Source organism: Pan paniscus, chromosome 17 (assembly GCF_029289425.2).
Source record: "Pan paniscus chromosome 17, NHGRI_mPanPan1-v2.0_pri, whole genome shotgun sequence".
NCBI lineage: Eukaryota > Metazoa > Chordata > Mammalia > Primates > Hominidae > Pan > Pan paniscus.
In genome coordinates, this window is record NC_073266.2 from 49585468 (window position 1) to 49605845 (window position 20378).

The 20378-nt window shown below is 38.7% G+C and overlaps 1 protein-coding gene across 1 annotated transcript in view; it reads left to right on the plus strand.

The window, feature by feature from the left end:
• The window catches only part of MEP1B (meprin A subunit beta), a 50704-nt gene extending 30634 nt beyond the window's left edge, over positions 1–20070 (plus strand). The window contains exons 10-15 of the mRNA XM_003830251.4: positions 829–1044; positions 3449–3892; positions 5415–5594; positions 7374–7500; positions 8144–8348; positions 10629–20070. Of these exons, the coding sequence (XP_003830299.1) occupies positions 829–1044; positions 3449–3892; positions 5415–5594; positions 7374–7500; positions 8144–8348; positions 10629–10643 (1187 nt within the window). The 3' untranslated portion in view covers positions 10644–20070. The remainder of the gene's footprint in view (positions 1–828; positions 1045–3448; positions 3893–5414; positions 5595–7373; positions 7501–8143; positions 8349–10628) is intronic.
• The last annotated feature ends 308 nt before the right edge of the window (positions 20071–20378 follow it).

Here is a 20378-nt window from a genome sequence, read left to right on the forward strand (position 1 = left end):
AAAATGTGAATCTCCCCAGATGGTTGCTGTAGTTACAATATCTTCTGAAAGTTGAATTTCTTTCTTCCTTTTCTTTTTTTCTTCCTTCTTTTTTTGTGACAGTTTGAAGCCAAAGAAGTTAGAAAGTGTTTAAAAAAAAAAAAAGGCGGGGGCGGGCAGGTCAGCCAAGGCCCTGATTTCCTGGCTGGACTCTCACCTCTGTCCGCAGTGTGTGTTCACCTCTCCAGAAAGACCTAGAAGTTCACGTTGAATTACCCTTGGGAGACACAGATGCTACAACTCTTTACCCACCCAAGTTTCAAACCCTTGTTTTGACTTAATTTCCATTTTCCTTTTTCATATTCTCAGCGGGGGAACAACCCTCTGTAGCATCTTTTTCCAATGGTAGCTCTTCCCACTTGGAGCTGGACCAGGGTTTTGGACACTTGAAAGGTGTCCCATGTAGAATCTACCTTTTAGCCCTGCTGTTTGGGCTTGACCTGCAGCCTTACAGTGGATTTTTAAAAAGTTAGCATTTGATACTTAAACTTGCTTTATCTTTATAGCTCATAACAAATGAAGATAAGCAAGGATTAGTGCCCACGGAAAACTACTATTGTAAGTAAACGTTTTATAAATAATAGAGAGGTTTGAGTTTTATACTGTTATGTCAATCTGCTAGCTTTTGCAAGTGCCAGATATGTAGCTTAGGCTTCTGTCATTTCTCCCTGGCGATTTATATATGGATGTTACTTATGCCTCGTGTAAAGAATCTAGCACCACCATTAACAAACACACATTCCTATACCCAGTATCTGTTTTTCTCTCAATTCTGCTTTTCTTTAACAGGTTCTGGTTTCTTCATGCATTTCGATAGCAGCTCTGTAAATGTGGGGGCCACAGCAGTGCTGGAAAGTAGAACGCTGTACCCTAAAAGAGGATTTCAGTGCCTGCAATTTTACTTATATAACAGTGGCAGTGAAAGTGATCAACTGAACATCTATATCAGGGAGTATTCTGCAGACAATGTGGATGGCAATTTAACCCTTATGGAAGAAATAAAAGGTACAATGTCAACATCCTTATTGTCTGGATTCAAAATGAGGCAATCTTAGGTCTTTTCTTTAGTTAATGCAACAATTTACAATAGGGCAGGGGCTACTGAGTCACTACACTTCAACTAAGAACTAGATTCTTGTTTTAAGCTGTGGAAAGGAAGCTAGAATGAAGATTCTTTCTGAGTGCTCTGTTATGTAACACTCACTTAAGAAACTGTAGATCAGTCTCTGGCACTATGGAGGTCAGTTCTTGGCAAATAATAAAAATACAAGGCTGGGCGCAGTGGCTCACACCTGTAATCCCAGCACTTTGGGAGGCCGAGGCGGTCGGATCACCTGAGGTCACGAGTTTGAGACCAGACTGGTCAACATATAGTGAAACCTTGTCTCTACTGAAAAAATACATAAATTAGCTGGGAGTGGTGGCACACGCCTATAGTCCCAGCTACTTGGGAAGCTGAGGCAGGAGAATTGCTTGAACCCGGGAGGCGGGGGTGGCAGTTGAGCCGAGATCACGCCACTGCACTCCAGCCTGCGCGACAGAGCAAGACTCCATCTCTGAAAAAATAAATAAAATAAAATAAAATAAAATAAAAATAAAATACATAAAAATACAATGTGAACTAGCTTAGGCAAAATAGGATGGGCTCCTGGCTAAAGGTTAGTTACAGCCTGTGAGACAGATGAGGGAGACACTGGCTTGAGGGGGAATTATTAATAGATCTGTCTCTGAACATTGCTGGGGACCTCTTGTTTTATCTCAGAATGGCTTTCTTTATAAGACTGGTACTTTGGTTGTTTCACTTCCCAGCTTACATTTGACCAAATTTGCTATCAGTCTGGAAAAAGGACTCTTCCTCTAATATAAAGCTTAAAAAATAAATCCCAGTGAAGAACTGGGATGCTTATGTCTTAAGTTAAACACAGCTTCTGGAGCAATTCCTGAGTGGGAAATGGGTACCCACCCTTCATACCAATAATGTGTCAGAGAGGAGAGCCATGTTGACCACCTATGCAAGTAGATGGTTAAGGGGGTGACTGAGAAAGGGAGGGGCTGTGGGCTGGCAAATATATTACTGTCTATTCCACTTAATCATCTCATGACTTGAATGAATTGAGTAATTCAATTTGTTCCACAATTGGATCCATATTATGCAATATAGTATGCCATTTTCCTCCTGTTTTTAACAATGAGAAACAATCTGAAATACAGGCGATATTTTTCTTTGTGAACACCTGTAAGCAGTAAGGTTCTTAATCTCACTAAGCATATACACACATTATACATATATATTATTTATGTAACAATATAAAATATATAAAGAATAATTATATATAATATATTATATATTACATATATAAAAGCCTTATATATAAGCCATATATGTTACTATAAATATTATATTTTATGTATTAATATCTAAATTAATACAAATATTGATATAATGTATCTGTAATATATATAATTGTCCAGGATTGGAAGGGGGGTCCTTTCTATTAGCAATCTGTGGGTTCGTCATTGATACAAAATAACACAAAAAGGCACTTAAGAAGCTTGCTTATTTTCTGTCATTTGGGTATGTCTAGCTTATTTTCAAGTAGCTGTGTTTCACATTAAGTGCCAACATATTTTTGTTTTAAGACTTTGTGTTAACCACTAGTTTGACATGAATTCCTCAGCTGTTGTTCATCTGGGGGCCTCTGCAGATTATTTAGTATACTGCTTCTTATTTGAGTATGTGATATAAGAAAATCAGACAGAATGGCATATCATGTGCTGCTAGCGAGGGGTATGGGCTAATAGTTGGGGAGGAAGTGCAGGTTGGAAAGAAAGGAGGTGGTACCAAATATCAGATAAATACTTACAATGCTGAGTTACTGGGAAGTGATCTAAAGAGTAGATTGCAGGATGTGGGCTTTCTAGGGTTTGGTGGATTTTGTTTAATATTACCAAAAAGTTGATTGAAGACTTTGTATGTGAGGGAAGTATTCCAATCAAACTATAAATATATTAAAGAAGCCTTTGCCTGAGTATCACAGGAATCTTGGGTAGAAGTGTTACAAGTGTTGGGTTTGCTGGCCCTTTAATGGAGAATGGCAGGTAACTCATAGGTAGGGCATGAAGTACTCATGAGCTAGATGTTGTTATTTACTCACTGATCTCTAGGAAAGGGTGATCTATTTGAGAAACAGCTAGACAAACATTCAGCTATTCCAGAGAACAGTGTGACCCCACAGAAGCACCTTGAAGTAAATAATTCTAGGCTGGAGCTTTGGCAAAACCATACTTCTGACCTGTAGAAATAAATCGGCTTTGGATGACCCTTTGTCTAAGAAGGCTAGAAATCTAATGTTGACATGTACATGATTTGAACTTCTTTGTCTTTGAAATAATAATGACTCTTTTGCAGAAATACCCACTGGGAGCTGGCAACTTTATCATGTAACATTGAAAGTGACCAAGAAGTTTAGAGTGGTGTTTGAAGGACGCAAAGGCTCTGGTGCATCACTGGGTGGTCTGTCTATTGATGACATCAATCTTTCGGAAACACGGTGCCCTCATCATATCTGGCATATAAGGAATTTCAAACAGTTCATTGGCAGCCCAAATGGAACTCTGTATAGCCCTCCATTTTACTCTTCTAAAGGTTATGCCTTTCAGATTTACTTAAATCTAGCCCATGTGACTAATGCAGGGATATATTTCCACTTGATCTCTGGAGCCAATGATGACCAATTACAGTGGCCATGTCCTTGGCAACAAGCCACAATGACACTTTTGGATCAAAATCCTGACATTCGACAGCGTATGTCCAATCAGCGGAGTATAACTACAGACCCATTTATGACCACCGGTTCGTAACTCATTTTCTTTATTGCTAATAAACAATCATTGCTCTAGGAGGGACAGATAATTTTGGGAATGAGGGATTGCACAGTTAGTTACCTAGGGAATTTTGAGCCCCAAATCTTAAGAACAGATATTTAGGGGAAAGGTTTCAAGAATTGTGGACTGAGTCTGTCAGACAGGAGCTCATCAGAAATGTCAGCAAGGACTCCAACAAATACTGACTGTATTCCTAAGAATTGATGGCCCTTCTCAAATTTCCACTTCTGTGCAAGAAGTGTTGGTTTTAGAGTCTGACATGCCTGAGTTCAAGTCCAAAGTTTGCTTCTCATTAGTTATGTAATCTTGAGCAAATAATCTCTTAGGGCCCCAGTGTCCTCAGCTGTAAAGCCAGGGCTGTAGTAATCATTCCACAGATTTGCTATGAGAATTAGTACAGGTCAAGTGTGGAAGCTGTGGAAAGGCCTGCGGTGGAGAGGCCCTCAGATGTTGGGTTCTTCTAACTCATGCTACCTTGTTCACGTCACTGGGATTGTCAAAAATAATTCAGCGTTTGAAATGGGGGTAGTTTTTGACCAGAAGGAAGGTATTGAGCAGGTGCATTCAAGTGTTGGTGGGAAGGGTATGAAAATGCATTATAATTTCTTAGTAAAAAGTTACAGAGGACTTGCTAATCATGACATCATTCCCCATCTTTCCCATCTCAAAAAGAAGCAACCCACTGAAAGCAATGATCACACTACTAATTTTAATAATTCTTTGCTTCTGAGACCCTAGTAAAGGAAAAAATGGAATTATGGCAAGCTGAATAATTTTGCCAAATGTGAATTCTATATATGAAAAACATGGACCAAATCGACATAGAAAAAAATCCAACTTAATCTCATAGGAAAACAATAATATTCACCAATGGAATTGTAGGGACTTGACATTCAGAATTTCTTCACTTTTTCCTAAAGTGTTTCTTCCTAAATGACATTAAAAACAGCTCAGGGCTCGGTAGGTCATTATCTTTTCCCAGAAGCAGTGCTTCTTGTTGTCTTCTACTTCTCAAGCACTTTGCTCTGTTAGGTGAATAATTCAGTTAATAAGATAAATCATTCTATGCTGATATTAAAAACTCTCTCAGCAACATATTGCTTTAACTGGACAATCTGTAACTTTGTAAAAGGACTCTCTTAGTAGCCTTGAAGGCTATTCTAAATTATTCTAATAGATAGGAGGGTTTCTATACTGGCCAATAAGTAAAGATATGATATTCCCAGGAATATCTGGTACCTAGGAAACTTCTGGTACCTCTCCACTCTTATTCTAGAGTGTGGTCCTCCCTGCCAGGCAATTTCATTTCCTCCAGGACAGTATAAATGAACAAGCCCCAGTGATTTGCCAGGGAATACATCACAGGTCAATAGCATCATTTAATTATTTCGAGTTCCAGCCTAATTGTGTTTCACATTGCCTGTTCTTTCCTACCACCAAAAGCTACGATGATGATAAACACACTCCATTAATATAAATTGCTTTTTCAGATAATGGAAACTATTTCTGGGACAGGCCTTCCAAAGTGGGAACAGTGGCTTTGTTCCCTAATGGAACTCAGTTTAGAAGAGGTGGGGGCTATGGAACCAGTGCCTTTATAACCCACGAAAGGCTGAAAAGCAGAGATTTTATAAAAGGAGATGATGTTTATATCCTACTGACAGTGGAAGGTATGTCAATAAAAATAATTTTATATAAACTAGTTTTTTTTGTTGTGGCCACTGATTATTTTCTGTTTTTTTTTCTGCATTCCACTTTTAGATGTATTATATAGAGATGTGGGGGGAATGGGCATGAATGGGGTTTGGGAGGAATATGAATTATTAACAATATGAAAATAATTTAATTTGAAACAGTGAGGATTCCAGAATAAAGAATTTAATGACCACCACATGAAACTATAGTGGAAACCTTCAGGTTGGGAAATTTCTTTAGAAATAAGTTAAAATAGGCTGGGCGCAGTGGCTCATGCCTGTAATCCCAGCGCTTTGGGAGACTGAGGCGAGTGGATTACGAGGTCAGGAGATTGAGACCATCCTGGCTAACACGGTGAAACCCTGTCTCTACTAAAAACATAAAAAATTAGCTGGGTGTGGTGGCGGGCGCCTGTAGTCCCAGCTACTTGGGAGGCTGAGGCAGGAGAATGGCGTGAACCCAGGAGGCGGAGCTTGCAGTGAGCCGAGATTGCTCCACTGCACTCCAGCCTGGGTCAAAGAGCGAGATTCCGTCTCAAAAAAAAAAAAAAAAAAAAAAAAGAAAATAAATAAGTTAAAATAGAACTATTATACTCTAGGATTCCTGAAATAAAAGTATCACACAAGCACATGAAATTAAATGACTGGAAACGTCTGTGTCTTATCTGTTTCAAAGGTACATACATGCATACATATGTGCATATATATATACATATATGCATACATATATGTGTATATATATACACATATGCATACATATATGCATATATATATATATACATATCTTGACAGAAATGACATTAATCTCTTGTTAGATTAATGTTAAATTTCTTACTCCTGGCAGCCAATAAATACATTTTGCAGCAATTCTGGTGGTTTCCATTTTTTATGTGGTAGGATTTTAACTCATTTTCTATTAAAGACCCACTTGGATGTCAGTAAATCAGATTCTTGTTTGTGATGAAAGGTGGTGCAATTAAAACCCACAAAATTTTGACTCCAGTGTCCATTAGAGTAAATCTAGATGATAACTCTTGGAGAAATTATTCAGAAATAACTTTTGTTAAGAGAGAAAACATTTTATGTAGCAGAGAACAAAAATCAGTAAGCATCAGTTCTCTCTGACCATAGCGATTTCAACCAGAAGCAATAACAAATACTGCAAAGAACCTAACACTGGTTGTCAGGGCACTTGGTGTCTTGCTCCAAATCTCCACCGACTTGCTCTACCAAGCCAGAGACCTGTGACCTTGGGCAATGCCCTCAATTACTTTACATTTCTGAGTTTTGGTTTCCTTATCTGTCTCTTGAAAGTTGGTATCAGTGGCTTGTACCCTTCTGGGCTCCCACAATCCAGGCTAGCATGTGGTTGAGTTGGAGCCCCAGTAGGCTGGCCTAGTTTCCCTTTGCCTAGTTCTTATCTCGCTGCCTATGCATGTCGCTAGACTGTGCTTCAAGGATACCTGAATTTCTCACAAGCCTAAAATCTGATCATTGTTTATTCTGAAACTTAAGATTGGGCTTGGCATCATGGCTCACACCTATAATCCCAGGACTCTGAGGCCGAAGTGGAAAGACTGTCTGAGCCTGGGAGCAAAGACCAGCCTGGGCAACATTGCAAGATTCCACCTCTAAAAAAAAAAAAAAAAGAAAGAAAAAAGGAAAAAAGAAACATTAAAAGAAAAAGAAACTTAAAGATCAAATGATTATTAAACAAAAGCTGATTTCCATCCACACTCTTCCCCATCTTCCTAGACATATCTCACCTCAACTCTACACAAATCCAGCTAACACCAACCCCTAGTGTTCAAGACCTCTGCTCAAAAACCACCTGTAAAAATGATGGTGTCTGCACTGTTCGAGATGGCAAAGCTGAGTGCAGGTAAGAATGATTTGGAAGAGATCTCTCCATTCTTTGGTTAGAAATTTTATTTCCATAATGTAGGATTAATTACTAGATAGTTCTTATGAATGAAATCAGTTGATTCTCATCTCACAGCCATTCATAGAATTTTTTTTTATTCTCCTTTTGGGGCTTTGGATAACCTCAAGAACTATCTTTGTGATAGCCAACACAATTTTTTTATGAAAAAAATAGAACACTATATTCTAATTGTCTGAAAAAGTCCTCATAACAGTCCAGTCATTTTAAGTGTAGCTACCTCCATTTTCTAGATGAAGATACTGACGTTCTGAGGAGCCCTTGGCCAAGATGTGAATCTGGAGGGTGGCGGGCATGGGACACTGAGAACTAAACTTTCTCTGTCTATCTGTGCTATCAGCCTTTCCTAACTTGGAGATACTGTTTTAGTATCAGATTAGGAGGAATTCCATTTTTTCTTTCCATTGCTTATACCTGTGCTCTAGATGCTAGTCTCTCTCCAGTCCAGAGTGGGTAAAATAGTTTCATATAGCAATGACCTATTGGTGATCAAATAGACTAAAGGTGATCCACATCTTTAACTGTGAAGATTTCTGGAGTTAGATATCAACTCATAACTCTGAGTCATGCTCTCAACGTGCAGGTGCCAGTCAGGGGAAGACTGGTGGTACATGGGAGAAAGGTGTGAAAAGAGAGGCTCCACCCGAGACACCATAGTCATTGCTGTTTCATCTACTGTTGCTGTGTTCGCCTTGATGCTGATCATCACTCTTGTCAGTGTCTATTGCACCAGGAAGAAATATCGTGAAAGGATGAGCTCAAATCAACCAAATTTGACTCCGCAAAATGTAAGTTGAGGCTGATGTTTGATTATTCACAACCTATTGGTGAAATCTTATGGAGAGGAACTAGGACATTTTTTATATACTTTGGTTCTTGCCTTCTTCTTTCTGTTTCCTATGCTGGGACAACTGATATCAGATTATAAAAGTTCCTATTACTTCCACTGTAAATCAACGATTCTTAAACTGGGATTTATGGAGGTTCATTATCCTCCTGGAATTGTATCCAACATTGTGTACAGTTGTGTGTGTGGGTTTTTTTCCTGGAGTGTGGGGTGGTCTGTGACCTGAAAGGCACAACTGATTTTTGCCTGAAAGTTCAAACCTTCCTGGTAAAGGGGAGAGGTGGCCTGCAAGTGTTTTTGTTCTAAAGGTCTTGTAGTGGTGGTGAGCTGAGGCCATAGGAAGGGGATGCAGGCATGTTTGGGGAAGCTTTTTCATTAAAGAAGGTTCCAGTTCATTCTGGCTTCATGTGGAATAACTAATTCTAAGGCAAGTTTTCAAGTAAAGGATTTAAAGTCTTGCCTCAAAAAATCTCTAGAATGCTAATAGACTCCTGAAACGATCCTGTTTCCAGTGGGTCCCTTGGGAAGCTGACTCTGAGATGGATATTTGTACGCAGGAGGTTTATTGGGGAGGGCTCCTGGAGCACATATAATAGGCTGAGGGCGCTGGCCTGGGCAGAGGGTGAGGTTGGACTGTGATGTGGTTGCAGCTGAGGCCTCAGCCCATCCTTCAGGGAGCTCTGGAGTGGGGATGACTCCCTCTTAGGCACGTCCTGAATCGAGGGAGGGGGCCAAGCCTTTGTCCTCCCATCACTGGAAGGGGGCTGCCCTCAAAGAGGGGGCATAAAATTGGGCAAGGCAACGGCCTTTGGGGGAGGGCATTTCTTGCATAACAGCCTTCATTCAAAGGGCAGGACAAAGCAGCACTTCCCTAGCATCCACTACATACTCCAGCAGTAGAGTACAGAGTTTTACATGCAGATTCATATTCCTCGCAAAGAAGCACAGAGAAAGTGGCATAAAATCTGAGCATTACTTAAAAGTGAAGCCCTAAAATTCTTCCATTTCTATTTCATTCCAATTGGAGTCTCTGAAAATTGCTACTGAAGCCAGTCAGAAAAAATGCCCAATTAGAATATCTCCAAAAATAAAAATACTGCAATTGGCTAAAGCAAGAGTACATTTTCTTAAGAAAAACGATTATTCAAGACATACTATATTTAAAGCTATGAGTTTTTAAAGGGGACAGCCTGGTATCAAGATATTATTATTTTTTGGCCAAGTCAGTCAAAACATGAACAATGATAATGAACTGAAAGCAAATCGTTGTATTATCGTAGGCTGTTGTCCTATTTCCTCAACATCAGGAAGATGTTTAATGCTAATAATAAGGCAATAGATCAATTACCTCACAAAATTATTAGAAAAGTATTTAAAATATAAACAGGTTGTTTTGTTTTAAGACAACTTTCAGCTTATTTTATGACTCAAAATAAAAGGGAAAGATCAGTGAATACTTGGCCTGGTAGGTCAACCTGATGGCAGCTGTGCCTGCAAGTTCGGTCTCCTGGGCCACTGGGATGAGCCAGGAGTTGGTGCATGGAAGGTGGAAGAGTGGCAGGGCAGGAGAGGACAAGTTAACTGGGTGGATGGGATTGCCAGGATATTTCCCTAACAATGAATGGGTAGTGTAACAGCTGTTATAAGCGCTCTAACTTAGCAAGTAAAAACTGGAAGGAGTTAAAGAAAAATGACAAAACCAAAGAGAAGAGAAAGAAGGAAGCTAGGAAGCTAAGTCAATAAAGCAGGGAAACCATGACAGTATCAGAGACATGGTAAGGATAGTAAGTGGAAACACACATGCACACACACACACACACACTCCATAATATTACAACAGAGCTGTTTTGTTTCTGGGCCATTTAAACACATTCCTAAGGACAAGGCAGTTGACTTACATTATCTTAGGCTAGGCATTTCTACAGTTAATTCACTGGTAACAGATCTCCCAGATGTCGTTTAGATCTTAAATCAGAATGACCTTTTTTTCTGAGGCGAATGTATGTGTTCACCCTAATGTTTTAGCATCTGAATCATGTGGGCCCGAAAAACCAGGGCTCTAAATGGAGACCAGGAGCAGGAGCCATTGCCAGCTAGGAGGGAGGCCAGGAGACTGCTGATGGGGACTTCATTTAAAGACCAGATCGTTTTATTATGATTCATTTAAATAGCAGTTTTTAAATTTAGAAATTAAACCATCAATTGTTCTTTCCCCTTTTAGCAGCATGCTTTTTGAAGATTAACTCGACAATATGGCCAGCAAATGAAATTAAAAAGGATTCTTCATCATGGATTTCGCCTAAGTGATATTACAGCCACCTCATTCTTCTAAAAGTGGATATTTTTCTGTAAATAGCTGGAAATACTATAAATCACTATTTTGGTCAAAGTCAAATTGGTGAAATGCTGTTTGTGTTTCCTTCTTTTAAATGAGAGAAAAGCAATTCAGGCTCTTCTGGAAGTATAATATTGTCTAGAAAAAAGGGAGAGCAACAGTTAGAGATAGCTTTTCAAATTACTGATCCTTCCATATGGGGGCCAAGTGTGGTGTCCTCACAAGTGATTCCTTAGAAACCCGCTAGAAACACCCAATGGGAATGATCATCCATGCGGAATCACAGCAGTTTCAGTGCCATCCTTTCCCAGCATTGGGAAGGGTAATGAGACAGCTCCCCACTCTCTGTCAATATACATTCTTCTCCAAAACTGGCTACTCTCTTGTTTTCTTATATAATCCCTTTGGTACATGAGCTTGGTTTAGAATTTGTTTGAGCATACGACTGTAATCAGCAAGAAAACCTTTCACTCTTTGAGTGGCAAGTCTCAAAGTTTTGGATCTCAGGAATCTTTACACTTTAAAAATTACTGAGGATCTCAAATAGGTTACTGAGGATCTCAAATAGATTACGGAGGATCTATTTTGCTTATGAGCAGTTCATTGATTTAAATAAGTGTTTATTAGAAATTCAAACCAGGAAAAACTTAAAGTATGTATTTATTAATCACAAAAAATAAGCCCCTTATATGCTAACATAAATATGAAAAGTCGCTATATTTTTCAAAACAGGAGAATATTTAGCAAAGAGAGGGGCATTGGTTTACATTTTTTGGGAAAATCTCTAATGCCTAGCTCAATAGAAGACAGCTGAGTTTTCACAGATGCTTCTGCATTTATTCTGTTGTGATATATTAATTTGTTTGAAGGATGTGAAGAAAATCTAACCTCACACAAATATGTACTTGGAAAAAGGAGGCATATTTGAATAGCTTTCTCAGGTAAATATGAATATTCTTTTGAAATAATTTTGTTAAAAGTTGACAATGGTAACTTCTTAAATGTTAGTTGCAATCAAAATCTGAAACCATATCAATGAACTTTTGTATTCCGTCCTGTAAAATCCATTAGTCTATCTTGTATTTTGAGTCTTTCAGCTATGTCTCATATTGCAATACTGTGCATTGATCATTTAGAAAATATTGGTTCACTGAGTTCTGCAGCTTTTACAACATTTGACACATTTCATTATGCAGTATGAAAACAACATTAGTTAATTGCACTACTGATCTCATTTTAAAGTCTTTCATGCCTGTAACCCCAGCATTTTTGGGAGGCCAAGGCAGGTGGATCACTTGAGTCCAGGAGTTCGAGACCAGCCTGGACAACATAGGGAGACTCTGTCTCTACATATAAAAAAAATTATCTGGGTATGTTGGCACATGCTTGTGGTCCCAGCTACTTGGGAGGCTGAGGTGTGAGGATTGCTTGGGCCCAGGAGGTCAAGGCTGCAGTGAGCTGTGATTGCACCACTGCACTCCAGCCTGGGGGACAGAGCAAGACTCTGTGTTGAAATAAATAAGTAAATAAATGACTAACCCCCCCCCAAATTAAAAATATATATATTTTTAAAGTCTTTAAGTCTTGGGAAATTGTTATGCTCATGGTGGCAGAAACAAATTTTCCAAAATTTTAACTTTTGTTTGAAAGATTAAATTTTATCGTTGGCAACAAATCCCGTCTTTCTTGTAGCATCAGGCTCACTTTACTCAATTTTTTAAATTCAAATTTTATTTTGAGAGAATTGTAGTCACATACAGTAATATGAAATAATTCAGAGAGATCTGTCTACCCTTCACTCGGTTTCCCCTAATGGTAACATCTTGCAGAACTATATATACTACAATAGCATAATCAGGATATTGACATTGATACAGTCAAGACACAGAACATTTCCACCATCACAGGAATCCCTAAAGTTGCCTTTATAGAGCCACATCCATTTCCCTTTTCTCCCACCTCCCGTTTATCCTCTGGCAACCATTAATATGTTCTCTATATCATTTTGTTTTTTTTAAAACGTTCTATTAATAGAACCATTCAGTGTGGCACATTTTGGAATTTGCTTCCCCCTGCCCTCTCAACTTAATTCTTTGCAGATTCATCCAGGTTATCATGCCCGTGAGATGTTTGTTGCTTTTTATTGGTGTTGTCCATGATATGGATGGACTAAAGTTTGTTGAATAATTCATTGTTGAAGGACATCTGGGTTGTTACCAGTTTTTTGACTATTACAAATAAAGCTGTTATAAATGTTTGTGTACAAGCTTTTGAGTCTTCATTTCTCTGAGATACTGCATGTTTAGTTTTTAAAGAAACTACCAAAATGATTTGCAGAGCACTATACCATTTTTGCCTTCCCAGCAGCAATGGATGCATGATCCAGTTTCTCTGCATTTTCTCCAGTTCTTGGTGTTGTCATGATTTTTTAAAAATACAGTTTATTTTTTAGAGCAGTTTTAGATTCACAATGAAACTGAACAAAAGTACATATACCTCTGTTTCCACAGATACACAGCCTCCCCCGCTATCAACATCCTGCACCCGAATGGTACATTTGTTACAATTGATGAACCTTCATTGACACATCAGTATCACTGAAAGTCCACCATTTACATTAGGCTTATTCTTGGAGTTGTACAATCTATAGGTTCTATAAGTGTATAATAACGTGTATCCACCATGGTAGTATCATACAAAATAGCTTCACTTCCCTAAAAATCCTCTATACTCTGCCCATTCATCCTTCCTCCCCACCAACCACTGGTAACCACTGAGTCTTACTGTCATCATAGTTTTGCCTTTTCTAAAATATCATAGAGTTGGGATGATATGGTATGTAGCCTTTTTAGATGCATCTTTTTCACTTATCGTCAGTATTTTTTTATTTTAGCCATTCTGATAAATATGTGGTGATATTGCATCATGGTTTTCATTTGCAGTTCCTAATAGCTAATAATATTGAACCTATTTTCATGTGTTTATTTCCCATCTGCATATTCTCTTGAGTGAAATATCTCTTCATGTCTTTTGCTCATGCTCTAATCATCTAATCAGATTTTTTTTTTTTTTTTTTTTTTAGGCAGTCTCACTCTGTCGCCCAGGTTAGAGTGCAGTGGTGCAATCTTGGCTCACTGCAACTTCCGCCTCCTGGGTTCAAGTGATTCTCAGCCTCAGCCTCTTGAGTAGCTGGAATTAGAGGTGTGAGCCATCATTCCTGGCTCCAAGCTTTTTTGTTCTTACATTATTGTATTTTGAGAGTTCTTTATATATGCTATATACTATTCCTTTGTCAGATATGTCATTTAGAAATACATTTTCCCACTCTGTAGCTTATCTTTTTATTCTCTTAACAAGGTGTTTAGCAGAGCGAAAGTTTTAAATTTTGATGAAATCCAATTTATCAATTTTTCCTTTTAATGGATTGAACTTTTGGTGTAAAGCCTAAGAACCCTCTGCCTAGCCCTACATCCTGAGGATTTTCTCCTATATCTTAAAAAAAGTTTTATAATTTTATGTTTTACATTTAAGCCAGTAATATAGTTTGAGTTAATTTTTGTATAAGGTGTGAGGTTTAGGTTAAGACTCATTTTTTTGGGGAGGGGGATGCTTATGGATGTCCAATTGCTACAGCACTATTTGTTGAAAAGCTATCTTTCCTCTATTGGTTTGTTTTTGCATTTTTGTTTAACATATTTGTGTGGGTCTATTTCTAGATTCTCTATTCTATTTCATTAATCTATGCATCTATTCTTCTACCAACACCATAGACTTTTGATTACTATATAGTCTTGATTATATAATCTTTCTCTGCCAATGACATACAGTCTTGATTACTACACATATACTATAGCTGTGTTGTAAGTTTTAAAATTGGGTAGACTGATTCCTCCCACTTTATTATTTTTTCTTCAAAACTGTTTTAGTTATACTAGTTTCTTTTTCTTTCTACATAAATTTTAGAATAATCTTGTCTATATCTGAAAAAAGTTCTTGCTGAGATTTTGACAAGAATTGAATTAAATCTGAATATCAATTTTGGGAGAATTGACACCTTTTTACTAAGTTGAGTCTTCCAATCCATGAGCATAGTTTCTCTCTCCCTTTCTTATGTTCCTTTTTGATTTCTTTCTTCAGCATTGTCTAGGTTTCAGCATACAAGTCCCGTGCATGCTCTGTTAGATTTACATCTGTGTGTATCTCATTTTAGGAGAAACTATTTTAATTAATTAATTTATTTAGAGATAGAGTCTCGCTCTGTCACCCAGGCTGGAGTGCAGTGGTGCGATTTCGGCTCACTGTGACCTCTGCCTCCCAGGTAGCTAGGATTGGCCTCAGCCTCCCGAGTAGCTGCCTCAGCCTTCCGAGTAGCTAGGATTACAGGCGCCTGCCGCCACACCTGGCTAATATTTTTGTATTTTTGTAGAGACGGGGGTTTCACCATGTTGGCCAGGCTGGTCTCAAACTTCTGACCTCAGGTGATCCACGGCTTCTGCCTTCCAAAGTGCTGGGATTACAGGTACAAGCCACCACGCCCAGCAATGAAACTATTATTATAAATGCTATCATATTTTAAATTTTGGTGCCCATGTGTTTATTGCTAGTATATAGTAATGTAATTGATTTTTATATATTGAACTTGTGTGCTGAGCTAGCTTAATTCTAGGAGAGTTTTTTTTTTTTGGAGATTCTTTGATTTTTTTTTTACTTAGACGATCATGCTATTCACAGATAGGGACAGTTTTATTTTATTTTTTCTAATCTGTATGCCTTTTATTTCCTTTCTTGCCTGTTGCACTGACTAGAACTTCCAGAACTACACTGAATAGAGTGATGAAAGTGGACGTTCTGGCCTAGTTTTCAGTCTTGGAAAAGCATTCAGTCTTTCATTATTAGGTATAATGTTATCTGTAGGATTTGTATAGATTCTCTTTTTCAAGTTGAGGAAGTTTTTCTCTATTTCTATTTTTCTGGAAGTTTTTATCATAAATGAGTGTAGAATTGTTTTCAATGCTTTTTCTGTACCAATCTATGTAATCATGAGATTTTTATTCTTTAACTGGTTAATACTGTGGATTACATTGATTGATTCTGAATATTGAACCAATCTTACTTCCTGGAAGAAGCCACACTTGGTCATGGTGTATGATTCTTTTTATGTATTGGTGAATTGTATTTGCTTATATTTTGTTAAATATTTTTGCCTCTAAATTCATAAGGGATATTGGTCTGTTGGGTTTTCTTTTTTGTTTATCTTTTTGAGACCGAGTCTCACTCTTGTCACCCAGGCTGGAGTGCAGTGGCATTATCTTGGCTTACTGCAACCTCTGCCTCCCAGGTTCAAGCAATTCTTGTGCCTCAGCCTCCCAAGTAGCTGGGATAACAGGCACCCACCACCACACCCAGCTAATTTTTGTATTTTTAGTAGAGACAGGGTTTCACCATATTGGCCAGCCTGGTCTCGCACTCCTGGCCTCAAGGGATCCACTTGCCTCTGTCACCCAAAGTGCTGGGATTACAGGTGTGAGCCACGGCACCCGGTCAGGTTTTCTTTTTCAGTACTGTCTTTATCTGGTTTTGATATCTGGATACTACTAGCTTCTTAAAATGAACTGGAAAATGTTGGCTCCTCTTCTGTTTTGTTGGGGGAGAGGGAAGGGATTGTGTAGAATTGGTGTTAATTCTTTAAATGTTTAGTAGAATTTTCAGTAAAACCATTTGGGCCTGGAATTTCTTTTGGGGGAGTTTTAAAATTATGAATTTGACTTTTTTAAATAGTTACAGGGCTAGTCAAATTATCTATTTCATATTTCATGAAGGTTATAGTGGCTGTTTTTCAAAAAATTTGATCAACTTCTTCAAAGCTGTCCAAGTTATGTGTGTATTGTTGTTTGGTGGAATTGCTGGGCCACATGGTAATTTTGTGTTAACTTTTTGAAGAATTATCAAATTATTTTCTATAGCAGCCGAACCATTTTACGTTCACACCATCAATGTGTGAGAGTTCCAAATTCACCATATTCTTTCCAATATTATTTTCTATTTTTAAAAGTTGTAACCATCCTAGTGGGTGTGAAGTGGTATCTTGCCATGGGCTCACCATTACTTTTGCACTAGGAGTTCAAATGTAAACACAGTGAAAGAGGCCAATAACATCTTAGTAGTAATAGGAAAATATTTTGAATCTCAATGACCCATGGAAGGATCTCAGAGGTTGCAGGGTCTGTGAACCACCCTTTCAGAATAACTGCCCTAGTTGAACTCTATGCAGGCAGTAATAGTAGACCTTTCTTTACCTGGCTAGTGACATTTCAGATGATTTTTCATGGCTTCTTACCTTTCATAAGGGGTAAATATGGGGGTAGTGGTTAAGACCATGAGCTTTTGCATCAGATAGACCTGAATTTCAATCCTGGACCAGTAATTACTGTTATGCAATTTTGGGAGGCTTCCTAATTCTCTGAGCCTCAATTTCCTCAGCTGTAAAATGGGAACAATAATCACTGCACCATGGAATTCCTATGAGGTTAAATAAAATAATAAGTACAGATTTTTTGGTATGTAGCAGACATTCAACAAATGGTAGATATAAAAAGTAGGTAGTTTTAAAAGTGTGATGTACTTTATTACCTGAACAGGAACAATTTTGAGGGTGAAAAAGGTGATGTCAAAAATGACTGTGGGCTGGGTGCAGTGGCTCAAGCCTGTAATCCCAGCACTTTGGGAGGCCAAAGCAGGCAGATCACCTGAGGTCAGGAGTTTGAGACCAGCCTGGCCACCATGGCGAAACCCCATCTCTACTAAAAATACAAAAATTAGCCAGGCATGGTGGTGCACGCCTGTAGTCCCAGCTACTCGGGAGGCTGAGGCAGGAGAATTGCTTGAACCTGGGAAATGGAGGCTCCAGTGAGCCAAGATCACACCACTGCACTACAGCCTGGGCTTCAGAGCAAGATTTCACACCAAAAAAAAAAAAAAAAAAAAAAAAAAAAAAAAAAAAAAAAAAAAAAAAAAAAGACTGTGGACAGCAGACTTTGGCTGTCCCTGGCAAACCTGGAGCTGTGGTCACCCCCAAAACAGGAAGGTGTAGCAAGTCACTTTAGTGACAGAAGAATAATTGTGGCCCACATGCTGGTGGTGAAGGTGGAGAATCTGGAGCCAGATGGCTTGGGTTTGAATCCCAGCCACACACTAACTAGCTGTGTGCATTTAGACAAGTTACTTAAAGTCTCTATGCCTTAATTCCCTCATCTCTATAATGAGTAATAAAAATACACATCTTGTAATGTTGTTGCAAGAATTAAATTACATAACACATGTAAAGTGTTTACAACAGTGTTTGGCACACCATAAGCTCTGTGTAAGTAAGAACGGCTAGTGCTAGAAGAGGAAATATGAGGGGATGATAGAAAGCAGGGGGCGGTAGAAAAGCAGGAGGAAGAACATTAGAGAAAAACAGATTATTCTCAGTGAACTGGGGAAAGGAAGAAGGAGGATGAAGAGGGGGAACTGAATAAAAGTAGTTTTTCAATAGATGATATGGTTTGGCTCTGGGTCCCCACCCAAATCTCTTCTTGAATTGTAATCCTCACTTGTGGAGGAAGGGACCTGTAATCCCCATGTGTCGAGGGTTGGAGGTGATGGATTACGGCGGCGGTTTTCCCCATGCTGTTCTCCTCATAGTGAGTGAGTTCTCACGAGATCTGATGGCTTTATAAGGGGCTCTCCTGCTTTGGTTTCCTTTTTTTTTTTTTTATTATACTTTAAGTTTTAGGGTACATGTGTACAATGTGCAGGTTAGTTACATATGTATACATGTGCCATGCTGGTGCGCTGCACCCACTAACTCGTCATCTAGCATTAGGTATATCTCCCAATGCTATCCCTCCCCCCTCCTCCCATCCCACGACAGTCCCCAGAGTGTGATGTTCCCCTTCCTGTGTCCATGTGTTCTCATTGTTCAATTCCCACCTATGAGTGAGAATATGCGGTGTTTGGTTTTTTGTTCTTGCGATAGTTTACTGAGAATGATGATTTCCAATTTCATCCATGTCCCTACAAAGGACATGAACTCATCATTTTTTATGGCTGCATAGTATTCCATGGTGTATATGTGCCACATTTTCTTAATCCAGTCTATCATTGTTGGACATTTGGGTTGGTTCCAAGTCTTTGCTATTGTGAATAATGCCGCAATAAACATACATGTGCATGTGTCTTTATAGCAGCATGATTTATAGTCCTTTGGGTATATATCCAGTAATGGGATGGCTGGGTCAAATGGTATTTCTAGTTCTAGATCCCTGAGGAATCGCCACACTGACTTCCACAATGGTTGAACTAGTTTACAGTCCCACCAACAGTGTAAAAGTGTTCCTATTTCTCCACATCCTCTCCAGCACCTGTTGTTTCCTGACTTTTTAATGATCGCCATTCTAACTGGTGTGAGATGGCATCTCATTGTGGTTTTGATTTGCATTTCTCTGATGGCCAGTGATGGTGAGCATTTTTTCATGTGTTTTTTGGCTGCATAAATGTCTTCTTTTGAGAAGTGTCTGTTCATGTCCTTCGCCCACTTTTTGATGGGGTTGTTTGTTTTTTTCTTGTAAATTTGTTTGAGTTCATTGTAGATTCTGGATATTAGCCCTTTGTCAGATGAGTAGGTTGCAAAAATTTTCTCCCATTCTGTAGGTTGCCTGTTCACTTTGATGGCAGTTTCTTTTGCTGTGCAGAAGCTCTTTAGTTTAATTAGATCCCATTTGTCAATTTTGGCTTTGGTTGCCATTGCTTTTGGTGTTTTAGACATGAAGTCCTTGCCCATGCCTATGTCCTGAATGGTAATGCCTAGGTTTTCTTCTAGGGTTTTTATGGTTTTAGGTCTAACGTTTAAGTCTTTAATCCATCTTGAATTGATTTTTGTATAAGGTGTAAGGAAGGGATCCAGTTTCAGCTTTCTACGTATGGCTAGCCAGTTTTCCCAGCACCATTTATTAAATAGGGAATCCTATCCCCATTGCTTGTTTTTCTCAGGTTTGTCAAAGATCAGATAGTTGTAGATATGCGGCGTTATTTCTGAGGGCTCTGTTCTGTTCCATTGATCTATATCTCTGTTTTGGTACCAGTACCATGCTGTTTTGGTTACTGTAGCCTTGTAGTATAGTTTGAAGTCAGGTAGTGTGATGCCTCCAGCTTTGTTCTTTTGGCTTAGGATTGACTTGGCGATGCAGGCTCTTTTTTGGTTCCATATGAACTTTAAAGTAGTTTTTTCCAATTCTGTGAAGAAAGTCATTGGTAGCTTGATGGGGATGGCATTGAATCTGTAAATTACCTTGGGCAGTATGGCCATTTTCACAATATTGATTCTTCCTACCCATGAGCATGGAATGTTCTTCCGTTTGTTTGTATCCTCTTTTATTTCCTTGAGCAGTGGTTTGTAGTTCTCCTTGAAGAAGTCCTTCACATCCCTTGTAAGTTGGATTCCTAGGTATTTTATTCTCTTTGAAGCAATTGTGAATGGGAATTCACTCATGATTTGGCTCTCTGTTTGTCTGTTGTTGGTGTATAAGAATGCTTGTGATTTTTGTATATTGATTTTGTATCCTGAGACTTTGCTGAAGTTGCTTATCAGCTTAAGGA